Raw genomic sequence first — 24697 nt, 5'->3', positions numbered from 1 at the left:
GGATCACTCATTGGAAGCTGTATTTTGATGGATCTCACACTCAGAAGGCTTCAGGAGCAGGGATTGTGATTGTAAACCCTCAAGGGGTTTATCATTATTACTCATTTCTCCTAGACTACCAAGGAAATACTAATAATCGGGCAGAGTATGAAGCCTTAATAATTGGTCTGGAAATCTTGATGGATCTGTGGGCAGTAGAGGTAGAGGTCTTTGGGGATTCAGAGTTAGTAATAAACCAGTTAAATGGGGAGTTCAAGTGCAGACATATTACCATGACGGGGTATTACTTGGCGGCTACGCAATTACTGAGTTTCTGGGATTCTGAGATATCAGTCAATCATGTTCCCAGGGGATCCAACTTAGCGGCCAACGAGATGGCACAACTAGCCTCAGGAGTGCCAATACAAGAGAGAATATATGGGGTAGATGTCGAGATCCAAAGAAGAAACCTTCATTCGATCTTAGAAAAGGGATTCAGTCTAGATATAATGGTGCTAGAAGCCAAGATAGAAGATTGGATGTCACCTATCATTGATCATTTGAAGGATCCCTCTTCGCCTACAAGCAAGAATGATAGACAGCAAGCAACCAAGTATGTCTTATGGGCGAAGAACTTGCTAAGGAAAACTCCATATGGGTTACTATTGAAATGCTTGGGCCAAGAAGAATCCATGAGGGTAATGGCCGAAGTACATGAAGGAGTATGTGGAGCACATCAGGCTGGAACGAAGATGAGATGGTTGCTTAGAAGGTATGGTTATTTCTGGCCCGACATGGAAAAAGATTGCAAGTCTTATGCCCAAGGTTATGAAGAATGTCAAAGGCACGGACCTCTCCAGCATGTGCCCTCGGTACCTTTAAATCCAGTAGTCAAGCCTTGGCCCTTTAGAGGATGGGCGATGGACTTCATCGGGCAAATCTATCCAGCTTCTAGTAAAGGGCATACTTTCATAATTGTAGCAACGAATTATTTCACCAAGTGGGTGGAAGCATCAGCAGTAAAATCCATAACTTCAGCCGTAGTCAAGAATTTTATCGAGACCAAGATTCTGCACAGATATGGGGTGCCCGAAACTATAGTAACGGATCGTGGGCCATCTTTTATTTCAAAAGAAGTTGAGGAGTTTGCAAGCAAGTGCAAAATAAAGATGATCCAATCCAGTTCGTACTACCCTCAATCAAATGGCCAGGCAGAAGCCAGCAACAAGATCCTGGTCAACATTATCAAAAGAATGGTGATAGATAGTCCAGAAAAGTGGCATGAAAATCTGGGGAACACTTTGTGGGCATACAGAACTTCCAAGAGGGCAGGAACAGGGACAACTCCTTATGCTTTAACTTTCGGGCAAGATGCAGTACTCCCCGTGGAGATCAATGTAAGTTTTGTCAGAATTCAAAATCAATTTGGGTTACATAGTGAAGAGTACATCGAAGCCATGTGTCAAGGAATTGAAAATTTGGATGTAGCCCGAATTGAAGCTTTGAACCAGATTCAAAAAGGAAAGCAAGCTGTTGCCCGAGCTTATAACAAAAAGGTAAAGATGAAGTCTTTCAAGGAAGGGGATTTAGTCTGGAAGACAGTCATCCCTCTAGGAGCTCAGCTCAGGGGCTTTGGAAAATAGAGCCCGACATGGGAATGTCCTTTCATGATTAGTCGCGTTTTGGATAGAGGAGGATATTACTTGGCGGACCTTGAAAGAAACAGGCAGAAACATCCCATTAACGTTAAATTCTTAAAGAAATATTGTCCTACGTTGTGGGATGTTAGAGATTGTTATATTGAAGAGGATGCAAGGTAAAGCAAGCTTCGGGATATCAATGTGCAGTGTATATTTATCAATCATTCAAGAAAACGGAAAGACAAGAGTTGCTGAAATAATGTATATTTCATTTCGCCAAATTGGTGAAATTTACAAAAGATTCAAAGCCGACGTATTACAATCAATTCTCCTTCTGGATGCAATGATATCTTCAGCTGATTTTTCGATGTCTTCATGGATGGAACCCGATTAGGTGATCGGGTTGTGCGGCCAAGACACGCCTGGTAGAGGATCCTCAATCAAGACTATCACCGTATGTGATGGTGAAACCCGACTTATTACGGTAGCAAGCAGGAAAGCAAGCCTTCGTGAGGAAACTGCCTGACTAAGGGTGTTGGAGATAACGGGGTGTTCGACCAAAGGTGTTGGAGATAGCGATTATTTGATGAAAACTCTTTTTCTCACGGAAAGGGAATTTTAGGAAACTCCGCTTAAAATATGAAGAACTCATTCCACAGTTTTGGGAGGAAACTCAGAAAGAAGAAACACTTGGGGAGAATGAAAGTTGAGTTCGAGGATGGTTTGTTGAGAGCGCTGACATTTATAAAGAATACTAGATAGTAGTTCAAGGGTTGTGAGAAGATCAAGAGACTCCGGGTGCCATTAATTTCATCTAGAAGACACAAGTTCCAAGGGCAAGGGTGCAGCCGCATGCAGCTATTCAATCAATATTGGCGCCTGGAATTCCAGGCTAAATATCAATTGAAGGGGGCACTGTTTAGATCAAAACTTGAACTTTGGGCTCAGGAAAGGGGCTGGCCCAAGAGGATGCCTAAAAGAAGAATCGGCCTAAGCCCAGCCAAAGCCCAGAAAGCAGAAAAGGGCTTTTCTGACTTGGTGCAGCTCATGAAGACCACTTGCTCACCTACCCAAAGGCCAAGTGGTATAGACTGACCAGCTATACAGCCCATAAAGTACTTTATAATGGCAGAACAAGTAAAAAAGCTGATGAGTCACTGCCTCTCAAGTTGCATTTGGGCAAGGCTGCTGCTACAAGAGGCCAAGCTGAGTTGTCTATAAAAGAAGAAAGAGAAATCAGGATTAAAGACACTCAAACAAACAAACAAATGCAAGCACAAATTCTGCTCAAAGCCAGATTTGCCTTCAAAACGAAGCTGTAGTCAGCCCAAGCCTTCATCATTCTCGAGACAAGCCTTCACTCAAACCCTTGTAATAGCTCTGCTACCCTGTTCAACCTTGCTGTAGTATCGATTTCTCTTTGTAAACTCCTCTCCTTACCTCTCCCTAAAAGCTCTCAGACCCTTGATAAGCCACAAAGATAGGAACCTGCAAGACGACCAGGCTTGCCCGACAAGCCGTGCCTGACGAGTCTTGCCCGATAAGCCTTGCCCGATGAGGCTTGCCCGACAAAGCCCGACAGTGAAGCAGAAACCCGACAGCAGCCCTCAACCGGCGCCAACCTCCCGGGGAGCTGTGCGCTCGTCGGCCAGGAAACGTCCCCGACGGAAATTCCTGACGCGAACAGAAGTGATCCCCGGATCCTCACAAATAGGATTCGAAGAGGATCCTCATCCAGAGTCAACAATGAAAAAAGAAAGGGTGGAGATGTGGTTATGGTTTTCGTGGGGAGGCATTTGACCTTGCAAGATTAGGGGGTTTATGTAGGGCATCTCCATTCTCAAATTCTCAATTAATGGGTTGACACTTGACCGATGCCACTGGTAAAGTCTGGAATCATGTTCCCCTAGAGATCACGGCTGAGTGAGAGAGGTGAGGTGATGTGAGGGATCGATAGACGAAAAAGGAATAGAAAGGGATATCTATTATCTAGAGAGGAGTAGTATTACTAGTAGTAGTGTTCCATATTACTTGTAGGTAAAGGAGAAGGATTTCATGTTAGATTTTGTTCTTCTTACCTTTATATGTGAGGTCATAATCTTCTCTTCTATCTCTATTCAAATTTCAACGTATGTTTAAAGGTGGTCATGAAAAATACCGAGGCCTGAATGATGAGAGCAATTAATCTATTTGCGCATTAGATTCTATACTAATTTGAAAATAATAAAATCAGCTAGTCACCAACACTATAACGACTCAAGGAATGCACAAGCGCACCAACATCGGTACCATCCCCAAAAAAACTAGTTATTGACGAGGGCCTTTAAAATCGCTTATAATTGAAGCTCGTATCAACCTAGTAATCTGCCGATGTGTGAGTCTCAACTCACGCTAGCACAACTTGGTGTATTGCAATCAAATTATAATTAGGTATACAAAATATACAGTTAAATAGTTCACTAAATAAAGAGAGGCAAGTGTTTCCAGTTGCAGAGCAAATCTTGGCTCTGAGATGCATCCATGATCCAGTCCACTGAGGCGTATAAGTCCTTCAAAGCAGCTAAAAGGATCGGTTATAAATAACATATGGAGCATATTTATTGACCAATTTTAACGTGCAATTTGCATACAATGCATACATGGTCATTTAATTATGAGTCTCTTGCTTAATTGTGTGGAAATTTTGTCTGAACAACTATTTCATTCAGCGAATTAACAAGGAAAGTTGGATATGAATATAAAAATACATAGAAATAATATTGGAGCCTGCAGGAGGAGGAGGAGGAGGAGGAGGAGGAGGAGGAGGTCCCATATTCCCATTCATTCACCTAGTTGAGGAGGATAGAATATATTCCAATATATATGGTGGTATGGGCAGCCAAAGCTATATCCCATATGAAATGAAATGAGAAAATTAATTAATTAATTAATATATTGTAAAATAATAAAGGAACCTAGAAACATGGACGGAGCCAATGAAGGCCCTGGGCGTAGATGCTCCCACTCAAGTAATTAGTTGGTTAAGTTGTATACTGCAATTATAGATATACACGTGTTATCCTTGAAGAAAGTATGTATCTAATATCAAACATACATTCATACTACTTCTACGCTATATCAAATATAATATGAACAAAAGTGATCTTGTTCTGTCATTCAAACTGAAAAACCCCTCCTCCGCCTCTCATGTGTTAATATTTTTCTCATCAATTTGCCACTTTCCACAACTACTGAAATTTTTGTAACATTGCAATTGTGAACATCGTCATTTGAAATCATCCACATTATCATTTGGTTATAAACCATAATATAATAAAGTTTTCTTAGTGTTTTTCAGGTTGCCCCCATTAGAAGAAATTTTTAGCTCCGTCCCTGCCTAGAAATTGATAATGATATACAGGTGATGATCTAATTTTTGACCATGATCAGAATCTTATCTCTCTATATGCACGGTTAATATTATTCGTCTCAATCGAAAGCGATGAGTACTCAGTAGTGCTGCATGGCAATATGGCTGGCATGCATGCAAGCTAGCTTATAAATAGGGAGTCCAAGGCGTTGGATTAGAGCATGCATGGGATAACTGGATTAGATAGAGAGATGTCAAATCAAAGGAGGAAAGGAAATATTGAAGAGAGTGTATAACATGAAGAGAAGAGCGTTGTTTGGTAGCCAAGGATGACTTGCCTGCTTCCTCTCCTAATTCTAATCCAATCCAATCCAAGAGGAGTCCTACGTTGTTGGGTTTCCCAGCAGCAGGCACCAGGCAGGTCTCCTTTGGCTAACTTGACAGCCTCTTCTTCTCATGCTATACCCTTCTTTCTTCTTATTCAGCTTCAGCATTGTGCATTGTACGTGACAGATCGCAAGGTCGACGTTGATGGGATATCGAATTTGATGTAGTAGCTATGCGCAGGAAGCTGGAGGCCTTACATGAAGAAAAGAGCGTTGTTTGGTAGCCAAGGATGACTTGCCCGCCTCCGATTTCATGAAAGAATATATGGCATTATTTAATTGTCTGTCTAAAATTTATATTCATGTTTGGAATCCAGGCAGTCTCCTTGGCTAATCTCACAGGCTCTTTTCTTTCATGCTAGGCCCTCCTCTTCTTCTCTTCCCTCCAAGTCCAAATCACTTCGTACTGCTACACGCCCCTCATCAGTTAGCTTCGATCTTCTCCCTCATATCAACATTTGCATACACACACACACACACACACACGCACATACATTACATGCATATTGTTGAGAGTATAAATCCCACATTAAAAAATTAAAGAAGATGAGGACTCCTTTTACTCAAAATAACTAGTATCTATATCATACGTACGATAGAGCATGGTTGTCAATCTTGTTAGTTATTTCATTCTATGTCAAAGAAGATAATTACTATTTTCAATTCACAGCAAAAATAATATGATGAAGAAAATTGCTAAATCCTCAAATTCTGACCATATATCTAGTTAGGAAATTTCTAGCGAAGTTTTAACAAGACAACTAATTTTTAATATATATGCGGCATACAAGAAGAACGACTTATATAGAATGAGTTCACTGTTACGTGATCTAATAATACATTGCTATATAAAAAAAATTACATATGCAAACATATTGGATGTCGTTGATGGCGGGTCCAGATTCTCTCCAGACCTCTTCAATTTGGATCCTCCAGATTCTTCAATTCTCTGCATTCTCCGATGGGTGTTGGCTCCAATTGCCGACCCATACCTTTGCCTTCCGGTCTTTGGTTTCTCACAACTGGAACCAAGTCCTTCTAGATAGAGAGAGAAGAGAGTCCGGGAGAGAGAGAGTGAGAAGAGGAAAAAGATAAACAGAAAAAAGCAAAAAAACAAAATTTATGGCCGTTCGATATGCGGTTGAAGGACAAGATTGAAGGATCCGGATGGAAGGATACTTTAGTTGAAATAGTAATATAAAAATGAAACAGTAAATTAGTTGATGACTTTTGCTCATGCATTTACCGATTGTTTTGTAATTTGCAAGAGGCATGAAATCCACATATCTTATTTTATTTTTCACATATTTTTTTTTAATTTTTAGATCGAATTATAAAATGATGTCATTATAGAAATGATAGAATATATGTATTAAAAAGTTAATAATTTGAAAAATAAAATTTCTCATCATTTAAATAAAAATACGTAGTATACCGTCCGTATTTCGATCACAATGAGAACTTTCTCCAAACATACGACTTTATTTGATATGGTGAGAAATACGATAGGTCAAAAATTAAAATAAAATCAAGAAAGCAAGCAAAATATACCGTATAATAGTCCAATCAAGTCTAATTACGAAACAGACCCTAGGGGTCTTCCCTTGGACCGGAAGTGTGAATCAATTTAACATTTTCCAGAGTTGAGAATCCCAAGCATTTGCGAACGGGTCCAAACCAAACAAAACCTTACCTCACCTCAGCGACTCAATCACGACTCACCACCACCTCCATCGGAAATCCAGATGGCGATTCCGATCACCAACGCTCTCCTCTCGACGGCGGTAGCTCTTTTTCTGTTCACGTCAGCGCTCGCGAGCTCCGACGTGCCTTTCATCGTCACCCACAAGAAGGCCTCCCTCAACCGGCTCAAGTCCGGCGCCGAGCGCGTCCTTGTCTCCATCGACATCTACAACCAAGGATCTTCGTAGGCTCTTCTTAATCCCTCCATTCCCGTTCTCAATTTTCGTTGTATTTGCTTCTTTATTTACTGATCCAGCTTAAAGTTCAGTAATTTTACATGCTTTCTGTTAGATCCGCTCGATCTCTTGCGTGTATGCTGTTTTTGCTAATGTTAATCTATTCTTATCTCCATGTGGGGTTTATCTAGCTTACCTGTCGGTTGAAATGGATTGTCTGTCTTAGGTATTGCGGTTTAATTGTAAATTGTTTGTTGTTTATTGGATTTGTTTTTGTTGAATCCTGTTTCTGTTTGGTTTCTGTGAAATTTCGAACAAATTAGACGAATGGGGTTTTCAATCTTGGAATTTTACTTGTTCCCGTATTGGATAGAAAGTCAAATCAGAATTGTTTCGGCAACTGATCCCGAACTGATGGTCTATATGCCGCTGTAGACATTAATGTTTTTTATTCTGTATGGTTGATCTGATAACATAAGCATGAATTTTTGTTGGAATCTCAGTGTCACAGTATTAGCTGTGTTTGTATTGTTGTACTTATTGCATAGGAAATGACTCTGTTACCGGAACTAATTGAAGCATGCTGAAAATGTTTGGGGAAGGTGAGGCAAGAGAAATTGTTGAAGGAATTGGTCTTTTTGTGGAAGGATAGAATGAAAGTTACATGCTTGTTTGAGTTGGAGTAAATACAAATACAAGTGTTACGAGTTGTGAAAGAATATCAGTTTTTAATGTTCCGTTGGAGTTTCCTTTCAGCATAAAATAGCTTGGTAATATAAAATGCCTTAAGCTAAATCTTTTATAAGGCTAACCCTATGCCCAAATTTGCATCTTATTGACATGTTAGCGGTTGACAGGATTTACTAGCACTCTGTAACTCACTTGAGCACTACTAAGTCTAACTTTGTGGAATTGGTTTTTATGTATGTTCATGTCTGTGTGCTGTATCTAACTGAACATTGCTTTTTGAAGTCAAGTATAAGAGGACTTGTAAATCTCTTTTCCTGCCCTCTTACATTAGCTTTAGTGGTTTAATTCTGCACATTTCTGCAGGCTTTTGTTTTTGTATGGGAATTCACTCTTTCATTTTTTTCGACTATCCACCTGTCTATTGATTGTGTATTTAAGTTAACTGAGATTTATTTTTGTATTTTTTGTATTTTTATATATTAGTAACGAAAGCTTGTAATGTTTCCTTTGCAGCACGGCTTATGATGTAAGCTTGAGTGATGAGACCTGGCCTCAGGATATCTTCGATGTTGTTAGTGGTAGCACTTCCAAGTCATGGGAAAGGCTTGATGCGTAAGTTCCAACTTTTTCTAGTAACATTTTCTGCTTTCCATGGCTTACTCTCCGATTGGTTCTTAGTTATTGATTGCATAAATGGGATTTGCAGAGGTGGCATTATATCCCACTCTTTTGAATTGGAGGGCAAAGAAAAATTACTTTTCAACGGTGCACCAGCTCTTATTACATTCCGCATTCCCACAAATGCTGCTTTACAGGTTGGATGTCTTCAGCCGGTTCCTTTGCCACTCATATTTGCTGAATAAATGTATACCTTCTGACTTTTTTTCTGTTTCTTACAGGAGTCTTATTCAACTCCAATATTTCCTTTAGATGTTCTTGCAGACAGGCCTGCTGAGAAGAAATTTGAGTGGGTAAGTTTCTTCATTAGATAAGGGTTATATTATGCAATCTGATTTTGGATAAATTTTACGGTGTTAACTGAGGTGGTGTTTTATGTTTTCATGAAATTCTCTCTGTTGGCGGCCAAAATTTTCAGGTTAAGGTATGAAACACTCTTTTTTATGCTGTTGAATCTTTGTCCTCTGAAACTTGTTAAATCTTTTGCTAAATTTACTGTATTTTCTGAATGGAGGAAGGAGTTTTAACATTCCTTTGTTTCGCCCCTTACAGTTTGACCTTTTCTTGTATGCAGAGGCTTCTGGCAAAGTATGGGTCTCTGATCTCTGTGGTGTCCATTGTGGTTCTATTTGTGTACCTGGTTGCCACTCCATCCAAATCCGGTGCTGCAAAAGGAAGCAAGAAGAAGCGTTAATCAGTGCTTGATGCTAAAGCGGTGTTGCGAGTTGGTATTTTCCTGAGTTAGTGGCACATGTTAGTTTAACAACTTAGTGTAAGATGAACAAACTGATACATACAGCGGGTGTAACCCCAAGGAGGAGGTCTTTGGTAGCGCTTCGGAATCAGTACTTGCTAGTCAATTTTGGATTGAATGTTATATTTTGCATTTGAGATTTGAAAATTTGATCCTATTTAAGCTTAAAAGGAATCAAGATGCAATATTTATTTTCATTTGTTAAGGCATTTATATTGTTAAAGACGTTCGGTTTCTCTTAATTAATGATAAGTCATGCAACGAGACTAGATTTCAAGTTAATATATTTGTCTAATACATATTAGATGTGGTAAAGGAATTTATTTATTTAAATTTTTTTTTTTGAGTACATTGATATTCTTACACTAAGCGGAGGGGGGGTTTGGTTAAATCACACAATGAGCTGCTTAATTTAGTATCGAATTCACCATCTATGAAATGTGGTAAAGGAACTTAGAGAGCCAACTTGCATCATGTATGGTCTTGTGGAGAATATTAGATTGTGTGACATTACACATATGAAAAGGTTTTATTACATAACTGGGAAAATTGGAAACGGAAAGAAATAATCGCGGTCGATCCGAGTTATAACGAAAAAATCCAACTCGCACACTGGGTGAGAGAAATAAATATTGTAGAAAAAAAGCAAGACAATACGATTTCACGAGCAGTGCAGAGCAGAGCAGCAAAATATTAACAAGACGAGTAGCTCTCCTAATAGTCAGCCTTGTCAGGCTTCTGGTATGCAATGTCCTTGTCTGCAGCAACGACTGGTTCGACGGCAACTCCAGATGCCACAAATGTTGAAATACTGTGGCTCAAATGCCTCGACGCCTTTTCGTAATTAACAAAACCCATGAACCAGAAATCATGGCCGTCGATCGTCACAATCTGGATGTACTTCTCCGTTGGATTTTCCCTCATCACCACTGGATTGATAGTTGCAATATTTCCCAATGGTACCATTATTTTGTAGTAGCTCCAGGTGACCTGGCCGGAGGGGGCGGTGAAGGATAAAGGGCGGTCGCTGCAGAAAGCTGTATGGATATTAGAGAGGTAAAGAGTTCCGGCAACTGGTCCTGTGGATGTGGACAGATAACAGGCAAATGACTTGTACAGCTTCTCGTTGGGATAAGTCGCAAATGTCTGCTTGTACAGAGCCTCAAATCCTCCTCCTGTTATTGCTTTCGCCGTCACGTTCATCTTCGCCCACGCTGCTCCAGACACCGATGTCCCCGTTTTCACTGACAAAAGATCATCAATCAATCAAATTAGTTTAGATGTTAGTTAATGTGTATCAATTTAATCGATCTTGGGCGTCCATAAGATAAAAAAGAAGTCCTGCACTGAAAATTTATGTGCTTCTGGAATGGCTAAAAGTGTTTCTACAATCAATAGCGTTTCTGACTGAGTTTGTTAGAAACACTTGAAGTGCCTAGATAAGCACCTGTCAAGTGATTTGTCATAAAGCACTTGTGGCAAAACGACTTAAGTCCAGAAGCGCTTTCTCAAGCAGCAGTTACAAACAGCCCCTTGATATATACTTGGAAGGTTTATTTGAAGTAGTAACGTGTATATATAGACATATAAGAGATGAGATGTATATATATAGAAACATACGGTTGTGCCAGATGTTGTTGGCCATGGACTCGGCCTTGTTGCTCCAGGAGTTGAAGACTTGGAGCATGGATTCCAATGGACTGGTGTTGTTGGACTTGTCAAGGGGTTTGTACTGGAGGTAGGGATTATGGGCTTGCTCGGTTCCGGCAGCACCCCACAGAGTTGCTTTTTTGTTGTCCGGATGGCATGTTGGGACGGCAGGGTGCCCCATGACGTGAGTCCCCCACTGCGCTGATTTTTCTTCCTCACTTGGAGTTGGTGGGATTAGCGTAGGAGATGCGCCGCTTGACGACGACGGAACATCTTGATCAGGAGTAGTGTGTTTTAGCTCTTCGGTTTTCCCTTTCTGAGGTGAGGATACGCTAGGAGGTGTTTCGAAATGGATTAGCGGCGACGAGGACGGTGGCATCGGCGCAGGTGTTTGATGAAAAGGGTTGATATCTTCAGGCGGAGGAGTTGGGAGGAAGGGGTTTATGTCTTGGTGAGAGGGAGGAGAAATGGAGGGGTATAGAGGAGGTTGGGATGCTTGGTTGTTGGGGTGGTTCATTTTTGTTGGGACCTTGGAAGGTAATGGAAAACAAACGAAACTAACGCGATGTGTGTTTTCTGGTGTAAGAGTTTGATGGATTAAATGGGATTGGATGTGGTTTGCAGAAAATGGCAATGGTTCTGAGTGTTTGGGAGACCTTATTTATGCAAAAAGGAAAAGTTGAGAGGATAGGATCGTCATCAAAAAAGAAAGAAAACAAGGTGGTTGAAACTTAAAGCGGAAGCAACGGATTACATCAGATCTGCCTTTGAAGACCTTCCAGATATACAAGGCAGATGTGTATATATGATTAAATATCAAGTTTTAGAGAGAGTTTCGTGACTGCGGGGCATGTGAAAGCGACAAGGTTGACTTGTGAATCCAAATACACGGTTTAGTAATAAGCAATTGAGCATTGAGGATGAGGACTCATGAGGAGGAGGAGGTCGCTTAACCGTGTTATATTCCATTTAACCTAATAAATTATAAGAAAAACTAATGAAAATGATTTGAAAATTTTGAATTTTAACGATAAGAACAAAATAAAGACTAAAGTGAATAGTACGAAGATTGATTTTTTAGTGTAAAAATATGGTTTTTTATTAAAATGAACAGTACCGAAAACTTTTCGTTAAAGTTCCCTAAATTATAAGCTAACGAGTATTGCCCCTTTCCTTAAGCTTCTGGATAAGATATTTCAAGTAAGATAGCATGTCCAATTCATGTACTCTCCACAACCTCATGTTCTACGTGGATACTCAAAATAGGCAAAACTAAAGGAAAATTAAAGAAAATTCTTATTGTTTTAAATGCTGTTTCCTCGCTGACTTGAGTTGGAAAGTACAAGAGATAAAAGACATGTCTGAGATTTTTGCTTTAAGGGTTAAAACATTTTTTCACTACAATAATTGATTCTGGCGATGTTTCTTCTTGGTCGTAAAAGCACAATTTCAAATTCATAAGGGTCTGTTTGGTACTCTACTTGAATCCAACCTTTTAAACTCAAAAATAATTTTCAAGTTTTAGGCTTTAAAAACTTGTTTAGTATAACTATTTTAAAAAACCGAACTCAAGATTAACTCAAAAAATATAGTATATTATCTAAAAACATAAAAAGTGAGTCTTTAGAGTTTTTAAACTTAAAACCCACTCATTTATTTTCTCTCCTTCCTCCCCTCTCACTCCAAATCTATCTCTCTCATCTTCTTTTTTTTACCTTTTTCGTCCCTCCTCCAATCTACTCTCTTCATTCTTTCGGTTCTTTCTCTCACTCATCTTCCTCTCTATCTTGTCAGATCCTCTCTCTTCTTTCTCCTTCCTTCAATCATTTCTTACTTTCTTTCCTCCTCTTTCCTTTCTCCCTCTCCTGCAACACCCCTCGGTTTAGGTCTTTTTGTCTACTTTAAGTCGTAAGATTTAAAATTTTTAAATCGCAAACCAATCAAGTTTTTTAGTCTTAAAGAAAATTGTTTTCAAGAAATGCTCTTAATAAATGTTTTGAGAAATGATAAAAAATTTCAAATATGATACCTAACCGTTCCTAAAACACTTGCACCGAAAACGCTTATGGACAAGCCATGAATATGGTAAGACAACTGAATAGTGGGCTTTTTTTACGTTGGGTTTTTGAGGTTTGCAAATCTTTACCCGCCAAATGACAATGGGTTTATCCTCGCATCGTATGGTTGAAATGACAGGACCCACCAACCAGCCCACAGAAACGGGTCGAATATGATTAGGAACAGTCTGGCAATATCAACAATCTGGGACCCGCGGTTACTATATAGGGATACTCGATTTCTTAATTAATTCTCACCTAAATATTTTGATCGGGCTCACAATCCGACCACCACAGACCGCGGGAACAGAGAGCCATCGGAGAAGATGAGTTACCAGAAAGCTCCTCAAGAACCCTACCCTCCACCAGGTATAACCAAAACAAACTCGCTTCCATTTCAGAATTTCAAATCTTTTCAACTTAATTGTAAAGTTACTTTTTACTAATCGATCATATTATTTTTGTATTGAAGGATATCAGTATCCGCCTCCTGGGTACCCATCAGCTCCGCCACCACCGCCACCGTACGAAGGTTACCCTCCTCCGCCGCCTCCACCGTACGAAGGCTATCCACCACCACCACCACCACCTGGGTATCCTCACGGATATGGTCCGCCTCCGCCCCCGCGTGGTCCGCCGTACGAGGGGTACCAAGGGTATTTCAATCAGGGGTACCCTCCGCCACCTCCTCCTCCTCCGCAGCAATACCAGCACTATCACTGTGAGCATAACAATTACCAAGGCGAAGATGGTTGTATGCCTTTCTTACGAGGCTGGTATGTAATCTTCCCTCTCTGCCTTCTACTCTTTACCCGCCATTTCAGATTCTCTTCCTTTGATTCTTGCATACAAAATTGGAACTTGATTAGTTAAGCAACAAAAAAATTGGAACTTGATCAAAAGTTTATCTAATTTATTGCATTAAATTAGCTTAATTTTTCTGTGCATGAATAAAGGTTTTTGCTTTTGAATTTTGATTGGAGAATGTCCAAGTAGTTTAGTTGGTAGATTCTCTCTAGCCTCAAGGATTGAATCCTCGAGCTTTCGTATATCCATATGTGCTACTCTGTCTTTTTGGCTTGGGTTGGTAAGTTGGTATCTGTGGAATGTGAATCCTTTTTTTCCCGGTTAGATTGTTTTACATCACCTATATCAAACTAGTTGTTGTCCTACTCCAAACCTTATGCACGAGAGATTCTCTCTTGTCACCAATTCACCGTTTGGCAAGCGTTTATGGACGGGTGGTTCACCTTTTGAACATGTGGTAAACATTTATTTGACGGGTGATGTGATTGTGATAGTGCATTGGTTGTAAGAAAGTTTTTCACCTTGTGCACAGCTGAGATTCAGTTTTTCACCTTATGCACAGCTGAGATTCTTCTGAGAAGACAGGAATGCGACATATTGCTTTGCCATTTTGTCTTCATATAATAATGCTTTGGCATTCATCCAGGTTATATGCTCTTCAAATGAATAATGGCGCAGTGTTCACTTCTGTAGTTTTGCAAAGTTTTAATCTTGGACCGTCAAATCATGAACACGTACCTGACTCTCCTAGAAGAAGCCTATTTGCTATGCTAGGGTTGAACAAAAGTTTTTAACTTGTGTCCAGGCGTTAGTTACTCCCTCAATGCCCTCTTGTAACCTTTTAGGGTCATCCAAATTCTGAGCTGATTTGAACAATAGCTAAAATATTGACTATTGAGTGAGAAATTTCAAGCCAAATACATTTCAAGCTTGCCCCGTTAACGAACAGGATTTATTTGCTTAATCTCGATTATGTTTTGATCCAACTTTCAGTTTGCTAAATCATAATTATGCTATCAAGTGGAAGCTTCAATTTGTTATTACACCCTTTATTTCTTTCGAATGATAAGGGAGGGAACTAATTGGTTGTTTCTTTTGCTTGTGCAGTTTGGCTGCGCTATGCTGCTGTTGTTTGCTGGAGGAGTGCTGCTTCTTTTGATGACATTGAAAATGGATTGTTTCTTAAGCCACTTCTATAAATTTGAGCGTCATAGTGTGTTCTTTGTTAGACTCGAGAGGGCTTTTGGAATGATTTATGGTATATTCTTGTTTCGTGCAATGTTCTACCCTAAAACTTGTTAATTGCAGCAGTAAAGACTACAGATTTCAAGTGTGGATTTATGAATCTCTCTGCCTACTTATTTACTCTCTTTTCTATGTTTTTTCGAAGTTTATGAATCATCCACCCACCTGGATACTGGATAGGAACACAGTTGTCTACGTTTGGACTCGTCTATTTTCTAGCTCTTCCTCTCAGGTGGTAGACATGCTCATTCTATCTCATCTGGTTGCCAAAACAAGTACCCGACTCAATCGCCTTCGGCACCGCGAGGATATGACAGCGGGACGACGATGTTGTAAAAGAATAACAAGACAATTGGAATACTGGTTCGAATCTATTTATAACAGCATAGATTACAATGGCCAAGCTCTCTGAATTTAAACAACTTATCACTAATCATCGACTAAAATCCACTTCTCAACCAGCCTAACCAAAGTACAAACTAGTTAAACAAGAGAAAAAAAATGACAACCTAGAAAATGCACCTATAGAGTCCACACAAACTCCGGTGTATCTCTTCTCTTCCCTACTAGGGTGCGGTACAGGTACATCTTCTCCACTCGTTGCTCATCATCAAGGTCCATCTGATCATTCTCATTTATAATCTCCACATTCAGCCTTGGCATCTTCTTTGCTAGTGCCTTGCAGCCTCCCAGAGTAACTTCGCAGGACGACATCCAAAGGGATCGCATTGCTTCATACTTTCCCACGTCCCTTAGAAGTGCCTTGTTTCCGAAGGGGCTGTCCCTGATCTCAAGCTTCCGGAGCTTCTTGCATCCATTCAACACATAAAGCATACCTTTGTCACTGTCCCCGGCAAATGCAATAGAAAGCATCTCAAGCTGCTCAGCATACATTCCAATGTACAGAAAAACCTGGTCAGTCAAAAGGCCACTGAGCGACAACCGCCTAATTTTCTTGCATGCTTGAACAATTGCCCCAAAACCTTCATCCAGAGGCTGCATGGTGACGGCGTCAGGTTTAGTGGGGTCAAGGATGCACAACCTGAAACGTATAAAGTTTGGGCAGTTCTTGGCCACGGTTATGAGAGCAGCATTAGTCATTTGCTGGCAGAAGTAGAGCAACGAATGAAGCTTTGGGCAACCAGCAGATATGGCAACAAGGCCTTCTTCTGTTACAGAAGCATGCCCAGCTGCAAATGGATCAGAAGGAAAAACTCTCAATTCCTGCAATTCTTTACAAGATTTGGCGACAACTCCTAGTCCTTTGTCTCCAATACAATCCAGAATCTGCATAAATACAGAAAAGATTAATAATCAACCCTTTTCTTTTTCGGTTAAGAAGCTGTGATACGAATCATTTTTCTGTAGCAAAGGCAAACAAAGCATACCCATAATCGCTGAAGTTTCACACATTGGCGAATTAACTCTATCAACTCACTGCCATGCACCCCTGAAGCATAGCTGAGGTTCAAAGACGTCAGGTTTTCCAATATTGGGTAAATAGAGGGCAGACATCGAGGACCAACCTCCAAAAAACCCGACAAGCTCTTAATTGATTTACATTTTAGAATAGTTGCCTTGAGTTTGTTGTAGGTATCAGAATCAGAATCCAGAACATAAGACCCGGTTCCCAAATCCACTAGTTGAGGCGCTTGCGTCAATACTTTCTGAAGAGTGTCAGGAGGCACTGCACGGTTTAACCTTAATACTTTGAGGTCTGGAGATCTCGCCACTAGTCTCTCCAGAGCCGCTAGATTAATTTCACCTTTGAGGCAAGCAAAATTCAGGGAAACTAATGAGGTACTGCTCTCAGGAAAGCAGCTTAGCCAATGGCCTCTATGATCATCGATATCATTTTCCTGCAGATCCAGCTCCTTAAGAAACCTACACAGAAGACACGTTGGAGGAAGTTACAAGCAGATAAATGACAGGCAAAACTCAAACTATTCATAAAACACAACTTAAGTTAATCAGCATAGAGACTCTAGCGACATGTCACACTGCTCGATATAATTGTTTTTCCATTCACAACATAGGAACATGGTTAAAATTTGAAAACAAAACGGATGAAAGAAGAAACAACAATGATATTCTGTGCAACCATTTACATCCAAGCAAATAATACATGTTCTTGTGAAAAATAGAAACCCGAGATGTCCCATTAACCATTTACGGTATGAATTATGCAAAATGATGTACAGAGTAATAATTTTGAATCATGGGGAGCAGTTGCCTATATTCAAAATGTAAAAGAGAACGAAATTGGATGGCCCAGATTGGCTAAAAAACCAAAAGACAAGGTCACAATATGAAACAAAAATTGAAGAAAACAACGCTTGCATCAACTTTTTCGAATGCAATCCAAGGGCTTCTTAGCTGACATTCTTTTTCACTACTTGATTAGTCATAAAATTACAAAATAGAAACTCAATTTGGGCATGTAAAACAAACAAGCAAGAACAACAAAACACAAAACAAAATCCAGGTTAAGCAAAAAATAAGCGAAATCAACACTCTTATACGTTATCAACAAAAAGAAGTAAATAATGTCACCTGCAATTGGCAGCAATAGCAGCAAGGCCTTCGGTGGTAAACCCTTCACAGCTAACAAGCACCAAAGACTTGAAATTGGGGAATAACCTGGAAAGCAGCTCGAGACTTTCGTCGGACACGACCATCCTCTTGAGCCGGAGCTCCTCCAGGCCAACCCGGCCATCGGCGAGAGCTTCAATCCACGGTTGCAGAAAGCCGCCCCACTCATGAGGGACCAAATTGAAGTCGGCGAAGTGAGGCTTTCCCTTCAAAGTCAGAGACTTGAGCCCCGGAAACCTCTCGATCACTCTCTCCGGACTAATCGCATAGCAATTCCCGATGAACACTCTCTCCCTACTGAACCTCTCGATTCTGAACCACGATTTGCACACCAACGACACCGCGTTTCGGTCCTTCTGCGAGGTCACCGACTCGAATATGTGCTCTACTACCTCGTCCGGAAAGTAATTCATCCTTCTTTCCTTACCATTCGACCCCACACTTTCCCGCGAAAATGTCAAGGGAAAATCCAACAAAAAGAAATCAACTTTTCCCAGAAAATGAACTGAAAAACCCAACAAGTAACTACCCTCAGCTCACTTCTCTCTCTCACTCTCCGTGTGCAAGATCTGTGTCCCGGAATTCAATCTGTGACAAATTTCGACACAGAAATCCGAGTCCTTTGAAAGAGAATCTGAGAAAATTACATGAATGACAACAGATCAACAGATCTTAATACATTCAAAGATCTAGGTTTTTATTCATTGAAAATCTTGTTTGACATCACCCCTTTCACCCGAGCTTAGATCTGCAGTGAAAGAGTAAGAAAAACAAAACAAAGGAAGACGAAAATAAAGGAAAATATTTTTTGTTTTGATTCTAACGAGTGATCATCTGGAAATCAAAAAGTGATGATTACAGGCCTGGAACCAAAAACAGACATAAATATTTGCTGTAGATCTCTCAGAATCTACAACGAGTTCCTGAAATAGAAATTATTAACAAAATGGAAAATCTTATGATTCTAAAAACAAGAGAGAGAGAGAGAGAGAGAGAGAGAGAGAGAAGGAGAGAGTGAGCCTCAACCCCAAAGGCTCAACCTTCCACCTCAACCCGTGTTAAAGAGAACCAACCCCTCTCCCGCCAACCACAGCCAACCCAGCTTTATTATTTGGCCAACCCTGGTTACTTCACATCCGACGGTCCTACATGACTTAATGGAGAACACGAAGCAAATCCAAACCGTCCAATGAGCGATCAGGCATGTGTCCTTATCACTGCTTCCGAAGAGGCCCTCCCTCCCTCTGTCCCTCTCTCTCTCTTCTGCCAAAGTCATTACTAAAGAGATGAGTGATGGATTGTCAAGGAAAGGAGAAATCATATTCCTTTGAGACGTCAAATTACCAAAATGCCAGGTCATTGATAAAGTTTTAAAGATTGCTCCTCACTTCATTTGCGAGTATGCAACACTCGCTCTCTCCGGCTACGACATCCCATGTGAGGGGCAGCGTTTTATCCTTGTCTCAACTCGTGCGGGAGCGAGTATTGCACTTACTAACTCTCCCGCGTAGGATGAAATTTCGTCACCCATCAAAACTTTATCTTTGTGCGTCAGAAATTTTTGGCCTCAGTTTTCCCCCCCTCTCCCCTGGTTTCTCCCAAAAAAAAAATCTAGTTTTAATTATAGATTAGCTTTTTACTTTAGTATAGCACACTTAACCTTTTCTTTTAGTACATATTTTTTTAATTTATAACCGTTGAACCAGATAAATTAAAAATAATTCAACATCAAATTATTAAGGGTGTACAAAAAGTAGAAGTAGAACTATCTTTACGTATCTTTATCCTTTGTGTGCGAGGGTCTATGTGATTGTGAACTATGTATTATTAGGCTATAATATCATATTTTTGGGTGCATAAAAGTTATAGTTATATGTGACTGTGGGAATTATATAGTAAACCATTTTGATATTTTAAATTAATTACGTACAATCGTATTTAGATTGGTTTAAAATATCGTTATAGTATTTGCACATAAGCTCTTCTATCTGGACAATAATTTTAATACTTGCTCATTGTTTGAATGATTAAGAAATGAAATTCAGAAGTAGAAGAAAGATAAAAGAAGGGGTACATTTACTTGACAAAATCTAAGGGATTGCTTGAAATGGTGGATATATGGATAAGTTTGTGGCGATACGCGCTCTGTGCCTGTGGCCCCCCATTTCGCAATTGCAATTGCATTATTTACATTGTGCAATGATGATCTGATTCAGTGTGTTATGGTGCACCGTACGAGTTTTAATACTCCCACGTAATTGGTTGCATCACTTGCTCACTGGTGTCTGGGAACGTACGCGGTACACAGAGAGTTGGCGTGGATAGATTCATCATGCATCATTCATTCATGGAAGAAGATGAACACCTTGTTAGTTGTTTCAACGCCATGAATAATGGACGGTCAGGAATCAATCAACAACTCGCCCACACACACATGCGTCAATCTTATAGGAGTGTGATATTGCACATTATTTTTACTTCATACACATTTTTATAATATTAAATTGTTGAATCAAATGAATAATCAACAAAATTTTCGTTTTCCAATATGCTTTCGTGTCACAATATATTAATTATTCTTTTGGATAATTCGTGTATAATGAAATTAAAAATCAATTAAGAATCTGAGGGTCTGTTTGGTACTCTATTTGAATCCAAGTTTTTAAACTCAAAAACAATTTTTAAGCTTTAGGACTTAAAAACTTGTTTGGTAAGACTATTTTCAAAAACTAAACTTAAGACTAACTCAAAAAATATAGTATATTTTCTAAAAACATAAAAAGTGAGTTTTTAGAGTTTTTAAACTTAAACTCACTTATTTCTTTTCTCTCCTTCCTCCCATCTCACTCCAAATCTCTCTCTCTCTCTCTTCTATTTATCTCTCGTCTTTTTTTTATTATATATTTTTAGTCTCTCTTTCAATTCACTCTCTTCATTATCTCGGTTCTTTCTCACACTTATCTTCCTCTATATCTCGTTCAATCCCCTCTCTTATTTCTCTTTCCTCCTCTCTCTCTCTCTCTCTCTCTCTCTCTCTCTCTCTCTCTCATCTCTCTCCCTCTCCTGCAGTCCTCTAGTTTTAGATCTCGTTGTCTAGTTTAAGTTGTAAGATTTAAAATTTTTAAATCACAAACCAATCAAGTTATTAAGTCTTAAATAAATTATTTTCAAGAAATATTTTGAGAAATAATAACAAATTTCAAATAGGATATCAAACAGGTCATAAGATATCTAAACTAGTTAAAAATTGAAATTTACAGAAAAACTTGCATAAGATATTCACATTGCATTATCTGGATAGTGCTCACAAAAATATAAAACCCTCGTACAATTGTACTTTGATTTTACTCGACTTCACACCGCACTAGTTTTAATCAATGTGAGACAGACAGTTTTAACGAAAATTTCCTAATCGCCATCTCTCTACACATGTTTAGTTAGTAAATTTGATTAGTGAAACGAAAAAAATACCTGATCCTGAGTGACATTCAAAAACAAGCCCCCCAATAATTAGGCAAAGTAACTTCGATTGGCTTAAGGGCGCAAGTGCCCTTTCTGTTTTTAGTCAAACCTGCATGTTTACTTGTTCTTGAAATAAAATGTAATCAAATTAGACGCAATTACGATGATAACCTCCTCACATTTCAATTTATATGAAAGGAAGTTTTCCTATCTTCCAAACATGTAATGCTTAAGGACGAAAAAACTTTAAAATAAATAAAAGTCCTTTTCTTTTATTGATTTTTTAATCTCTTTTTCTTGACGAAAAGTATTGTTGTATCGATATTCTAAAATTGTATAAGAATTTGCAACTTAGGTGATTAAGAACATTTTCTTCATGCACTCAATATTTTGTTTTAGACTCTTGACTCCTCAAGCATTGTCATATGACAAAAGTTTTGCAATACCGCTCACGCTAATGAAGTATTAAGATGATTTTAGCTGGACAAAGATCCCAGCCGGATTTCACCCCACCAAATTATAAGGATCTAGAGATCCGAACCATTGAAATTTGATCCAACGGCTACAAACAGGGGGTCATTCTAAAAGTGATAATAATTGTAATCGTTTGATCAAATTTCAAGGATCCAGATCTCCGGATCCTTAGGATTTGGTAGGGGAGATCCGGATGAGATCTCTGTCCATTTTAGCTAGCACCATACAATTTATTATTTGTAAATACAATGAGCTTGTTTATTATTTAATGTTTTTTGAGAGAATTTTTCAGTGTACACGAAACATAATGCGAAATACCACATATTATCAAATTGAATGGATACTTAAGAAAAAAAAAACTTTGTTATAATAACATATGATGTTTCGCGCTCTATTCCGAAAACATTGAAAAATATCTCATGGCATCAGGATAAGGGAAGTATAGTAATAGTAGCATAGGAATAGGTCTATACAGGGAGAGAATTATGGAAGCTAGGTCGTAGAGTATAGTGTTATATAAATAGTGGATGGTGGGATAAATGTCGCGTGACATGTGTTTTTTAAGAAATCTCCAATGATTGTTTGAATTATTTATGTATGTTATGTATGCACTGTGAACAGTGACGGTCAAATGTTGACGCCAAGTGGTGATGTGCTACTGTGTGTTAGTGCTTTGATTTCCCAATTTTATCTGCTTGCCGTTAAACTTTTCCAAGCGAGCTAGAAAGAAAGTAAGAGAGCCACAGAGCAAAGATGATTAGGAATTTGGATGGGGATGAAAGAGGAGCTTCGATATGGCCATGTGGTGGTGGGCACCATATACCCTACCCTTTTGTGACTTGTTAATTGTTACCCGTTGCTTTTGGCACTGGCGACTTTTTGCCCGCCACGTATATCTACTTTATTGGCCAATTTCCTAAGGCGGGTCCTAATTCTTGAGAAAATTTTCAGTGCCGAGAACACGGTCTAGTATATTAAATATTATAATACAAGTTATTGATGTTTTCTACACACTGAAGGATCTCTCTTAATCTATTTGCTTATGAAATGACTTATTACACATAAACAACATAAAGATTTTCACTCTCATTTGCTTCAAATACTTCTTAAAACGAACCAGGATCTGCTCTGTATAATTTTTTTAGGTAAAATACCATGCAGCCTTGCATAATATAAGACTTAGAAAAACAGAAACTTTAACGAAAAGCTTCTGGTACTATTCATTTTAACGAAAAACTATATTTTTGCACTAAAAAGTCAATCCTGATACTATTCGCTTACCTTTTATTTTGTCCTTATCGTTAAAAGTCAAAGTTTTCATATTATTTTCATTAGTTTTCCTTAGAAAAACATGCAGAAGATCCTGATCCTCTCAAAAGAAAAAAAAGAAAAGAAAAAAGAAAATCTTTATCTCTAAACTTGGGTAAACCAAAGCATAATTGATTGATTAAAAAACAAACCAGGAAGTGAGAAGAAGATCATTTTCCGTACTAAATAGTAAATATACCCACCACGCGAACAAGGTCTGAAGACTTGGCCGCCTGCATGACTTTTATTACCAAAGCCGCCGAGGAAGCAAAGATCACTTTAACTTGGTTGAGAGTGGAACAAATTCAAATTAAAATAAAAATATAAATTAAAATGAAAAGGCCTTGTTTTGGTTATATAATTATTGAGAGTAGTTTCTAGGCTGGCAATATTTGTCTGGCATAAGCCTACTACTGTAGTTACCACTGCCAACTAATACGTAATACAACCATGAATTTTGTTTAATGCAATCATCCAATCACAGGATCGGAATTTGCATTCAAAAGCCGGGAGTGGTTAGGCCAAGAGGGGCATAATTAAATATAATTGTAGCCCCACTCCCATATAATTACAAGGACTTGGGGCTTACATAATTCAACAAGCTGAAAGCCACCAAAGTCATATATATATATATATATATATATATGATTTTTAACACATGTCATCATCATTTCTTCCATCTTCCTCTCTATATATATATGCTGCCTCAATTATTGACTAGTATTGCACCCATGTGATGGGAGGTTCGTCAAGTTTACACAACTACCTAATTCAAAGTTTCAAATCACGCTTATTTACTGCGGGTAATTAGTTTTAGTTACGGGAATGTGTGTGTTGGGGATGATTGTATTTTGTGACCACCAGATAGCGCACACAAAACGTCAAATCCTTATATTTCGGTCCCACCCTTTGGTGCCCTATACTATACGTGCCTCCGGATGGACGTAAGAATTTATCGGATGTCTGTGTACTGTGCTCTATAGTTTGGCATCCGAGAAAGGAAATGGGAACAAAAAGATTGAGGGTAGAGGGCTAGAGAGTGTAGAAGGCATGCGATATCATAACGCATGAAAATGAAGGTGCACCGTTGTCTTGCTGCTACTGCGTTTTCGAACCTTTGGTGAAAGTAGGCTGAAAGCGACTGAGACGAGAGAGGCAAGGCAAATATATTATGTATAACTGTCATAAATTATAAAACTTGGTCCCAAGACTCCCAACTCCGAGTCCAAGCAAGTGATACAGTAGCTAGAAGTGTCTGTCCCCACCCTCGTGGCTTGATAGTAAGTAATCCAAACTTAGCAAACCAAGACAATACGAATGGGTGGTCATGGTCGTCGTCTCCCGGGTATCTGTATAAACAAGAGAGAGAGAGAGAGAGAGAGAGAGAGAGAGAGAGAGAGAGAGAGAGAGTGGGAAATTAAATGACCACATAACTTTTGTTACTGTTAGCTAATAGTTAGCTAGGTTGACGATGACGATGACGTCATCTTCCCTTCCCCTTTTGGAAGACGAAGGAAGAAAAACAATTAGAATTGACAAACCTAGGTAGGGCAAGGGGCAAGGGCTAAGGCTATGGGGGGCCATGCAATGCAATCTATGGAGGAGGGTAGTTCAATTCATAACGTCAGTTAGCGGGACGACAGATGGGCCAGCCAGGTGCAGATTTTTTGGATCCCCACATTATACTACTTCATACTCGATACATAT

The 24697-nt window shown here is 39.2% G+C and overlaps 4 protein-coding genes and 1 non-coding gene across 6 annotated transcripts; 3 read left to right on the top strand and 2 right to left on the bottom strand.

Moving 5' to 3' along the window:
* Positions 1 to 5531: 5531 nt before the first annotated feature.
* On the top strand, positions 5532 to 5731 carry MIR169C (microRNA MIR169c). Its single transcript, NR_129515.1, has one exon. It is a non-coding gene; the product is annotated as a microRNA MIR169c (primary transcript).
* Positions 5732 to 6564: 833 nt separating this feature from the next.
* On the top strand, positions 6565 to 9677 carry LOC103442096 (uncharacterized). Of its 2 annotated transcripts, none has more exons than XR_011571291.1 (5): positions 6565 to 7281; positions 8477 to 8575; positions 8670 to 8778; positions 8863 to 9065; positions 9216 to 9419. XR_011571291.1 is itself a non-coding variant. In XM_070805214.1 (5 exons), the coding sequence occupies exons 1-5, from the start codon at positions 7100 to 7102 to the stop codon at positions 9333 to 9335; spliced, it is 582 nt and encodes a 193-aa protein (XP_070661315.1). In that variant the 5' UTR covers positions 6565 to 7099; the 3' UTR covers positions 9336 to 9677. The 2 variants fall into 2 exon arrangements, 1 of the variants encoding a protein (XP_070661315.1); XM_070805214.1 differs by having other exon boundaries at positions 8863 to 8934; positions 9216 to 9677.
* A 201-nt stretch (positions 9678 to 9878) lies between these two features.
* LOC103442095 (GEM-like protein 5) lies at positions 9879 to 11907 on the bottom strand. The gene is made up of 2 exons (XM_008380843.4): positions 11016 to 11907; positions 9879 to 10639 (listed from the first exon to the last, which is right to left on the bottom strand). The coding sequence occupies exons 1-2, from the start codon at positions 11560 to 11562 to the stop codon at positions 10110 to 10112; spliced, it is 1077 nt and encodes a 358-aa protein (XP_008379065.3). The 5' UTR covers positions 11563 to 11907; the 3' UTR covers positions 9879 to 10109.
* Positions 11908 to 13293: 1386 nt separating this feature from the next.
* On the top strand, positions 13294 to 15254 carry LOC103411110 (cysteine-rich and transmembrane domain-containing protein WIH2). The gene is made up of 3 exons (XM_008349767.4): positions 13294 to 13471; positions 13575 to 13878; positions 15017 to 15254. Exons 1-3 carry the CDS (start codon positions 13429 to 13431, stop codon positions 15066 to 15068), a joined length of 399 nt encoding a protein of 132 aa, XP_008347989.3. The 5' UTR covers positions 13294 to 13428; the 3' UTR covers positions 15069 to 15254.
* A 252-nt stretch (positions 15255 to 15506) lies between these two features.
* Positions 15507 to 19041, bottom strand: LOC103442093 (protein AUXIN SIGNALING F-BOX 2). Its single transcript, XM_008380841.4, has 3 exons — positions 17708 to 19041; positions 16543 to 17038; positions 15507 to 16441 (listed from the first exon to the last, which is right to left on the bottom strand). Exons 1-3 carry the CDS (start codon positions 18157 to 18159, stop codon positions 15677 to 15679), a joined length of 1713 nt encoding a protein of 570 aa, XP_008379063.3. The 5' UTR covers positions 18160 to 19041; the 3' UTR covers positions 15507 to 15676.
* Between the last annotated feature and the right edge of the window lie 5656 nt (positions 19042 to 24697).

The sequence above is a fragment of the Malus domestica genome, chromosome 09 (assembly GCF_042453785.1).
Source record: "Malus domestica chromosome 09, GDT2T_hap1".
In the NCBI taxonomy this organism is placed as follows: domain Eukaryota; kingdom Viridiplantae; phylum Streptophyta; class Magnoliopsida; order Rosales; family Rosaceae; genus Malus; species Malus domestica.
The sequence above is the reverse complement of the archived record's forward strand: the minus strand, read 5'-3'. Positions and strand labels throughout refer to the sequence as shown.

Bases quoted from the DNA above. Each gene is read 5' to 3' on its own strand.
- LOC103442093 (XM_008380841.4), bottom strand. From the start codon at position 18,159: ATGAATTACTTTCCGGACGAGGTAGTAGAGCACATATTCGAGTCGGTG. The intron at 17,039-17,707 runs GTGACATTATTT...TCTTCTGTGTAG, and splicing joins GCTATTGCTGCCAATTGCAG to GTTTCTTAAGGAGCTGGATC. The intron at 16,442-16,542 runs GTATGCTTTGTT...GTATTTATGCAG, and splicing joins TGAAACTTCAGCGATTATGG to ATTCTGGATTGTATTGGAGA.
- LOC103411110 (XM_008349767.4), top strand. From the start codon at position 13,429: ATGAGTTACCAGAAAGCTCCTCAAGAACCCTACCCTCCACCAG. The intron at 13,472-13,574 runs GTATAACCAAAA...TTTGTATTGAAG, and splicing joins AGAACCCTACCCTCCACCAG to GATATCAGTATCCGCCTCCT. The intron at 13,879-15,016 runs GTATGTAATCTT...TTGCTTGTGCAG, and splicing joins ATGCCTTTCTTACGAGGCTG to TTTGGCTGCGCTATGCTGCT.
- LOC103442095 (XM_008380843.4), bottom strand. From the start codon at position 11,562: ATGAACCACCCCAACAACCAAGCATCCCAACCTCCTCTATACCCCTCC. The intron at 10,640-11,015 runs GTATGTTTCTAT...ATCTTTTGTCAG, and splicing joins CAACAACATCTGGCACAACC to TGAAAACGGGGACATCGGTG.
- LOC103442096 (XM_070805214.1), top strand. From the start codon at position 7,100: ATGGCGATTCCGATCACCAACGCTCTCCTCTCGACGGCGGTAGCTCTT. The intron at 8,576-8,669 runs GTAAGTTCCAAC...TGGGATTTGCAG, and splicing joins TCATGGGAAAGGCTTGATGC to AGGTGGCATTATATCCCACT. The intron at 8,935-9,215 runs GTAAGTTTCTTC...TCTTGTATGCAG, and splicing joins CTGAGAAGAAATTTGAGTGG to AGGCTTCTGGCAAAGTATGG.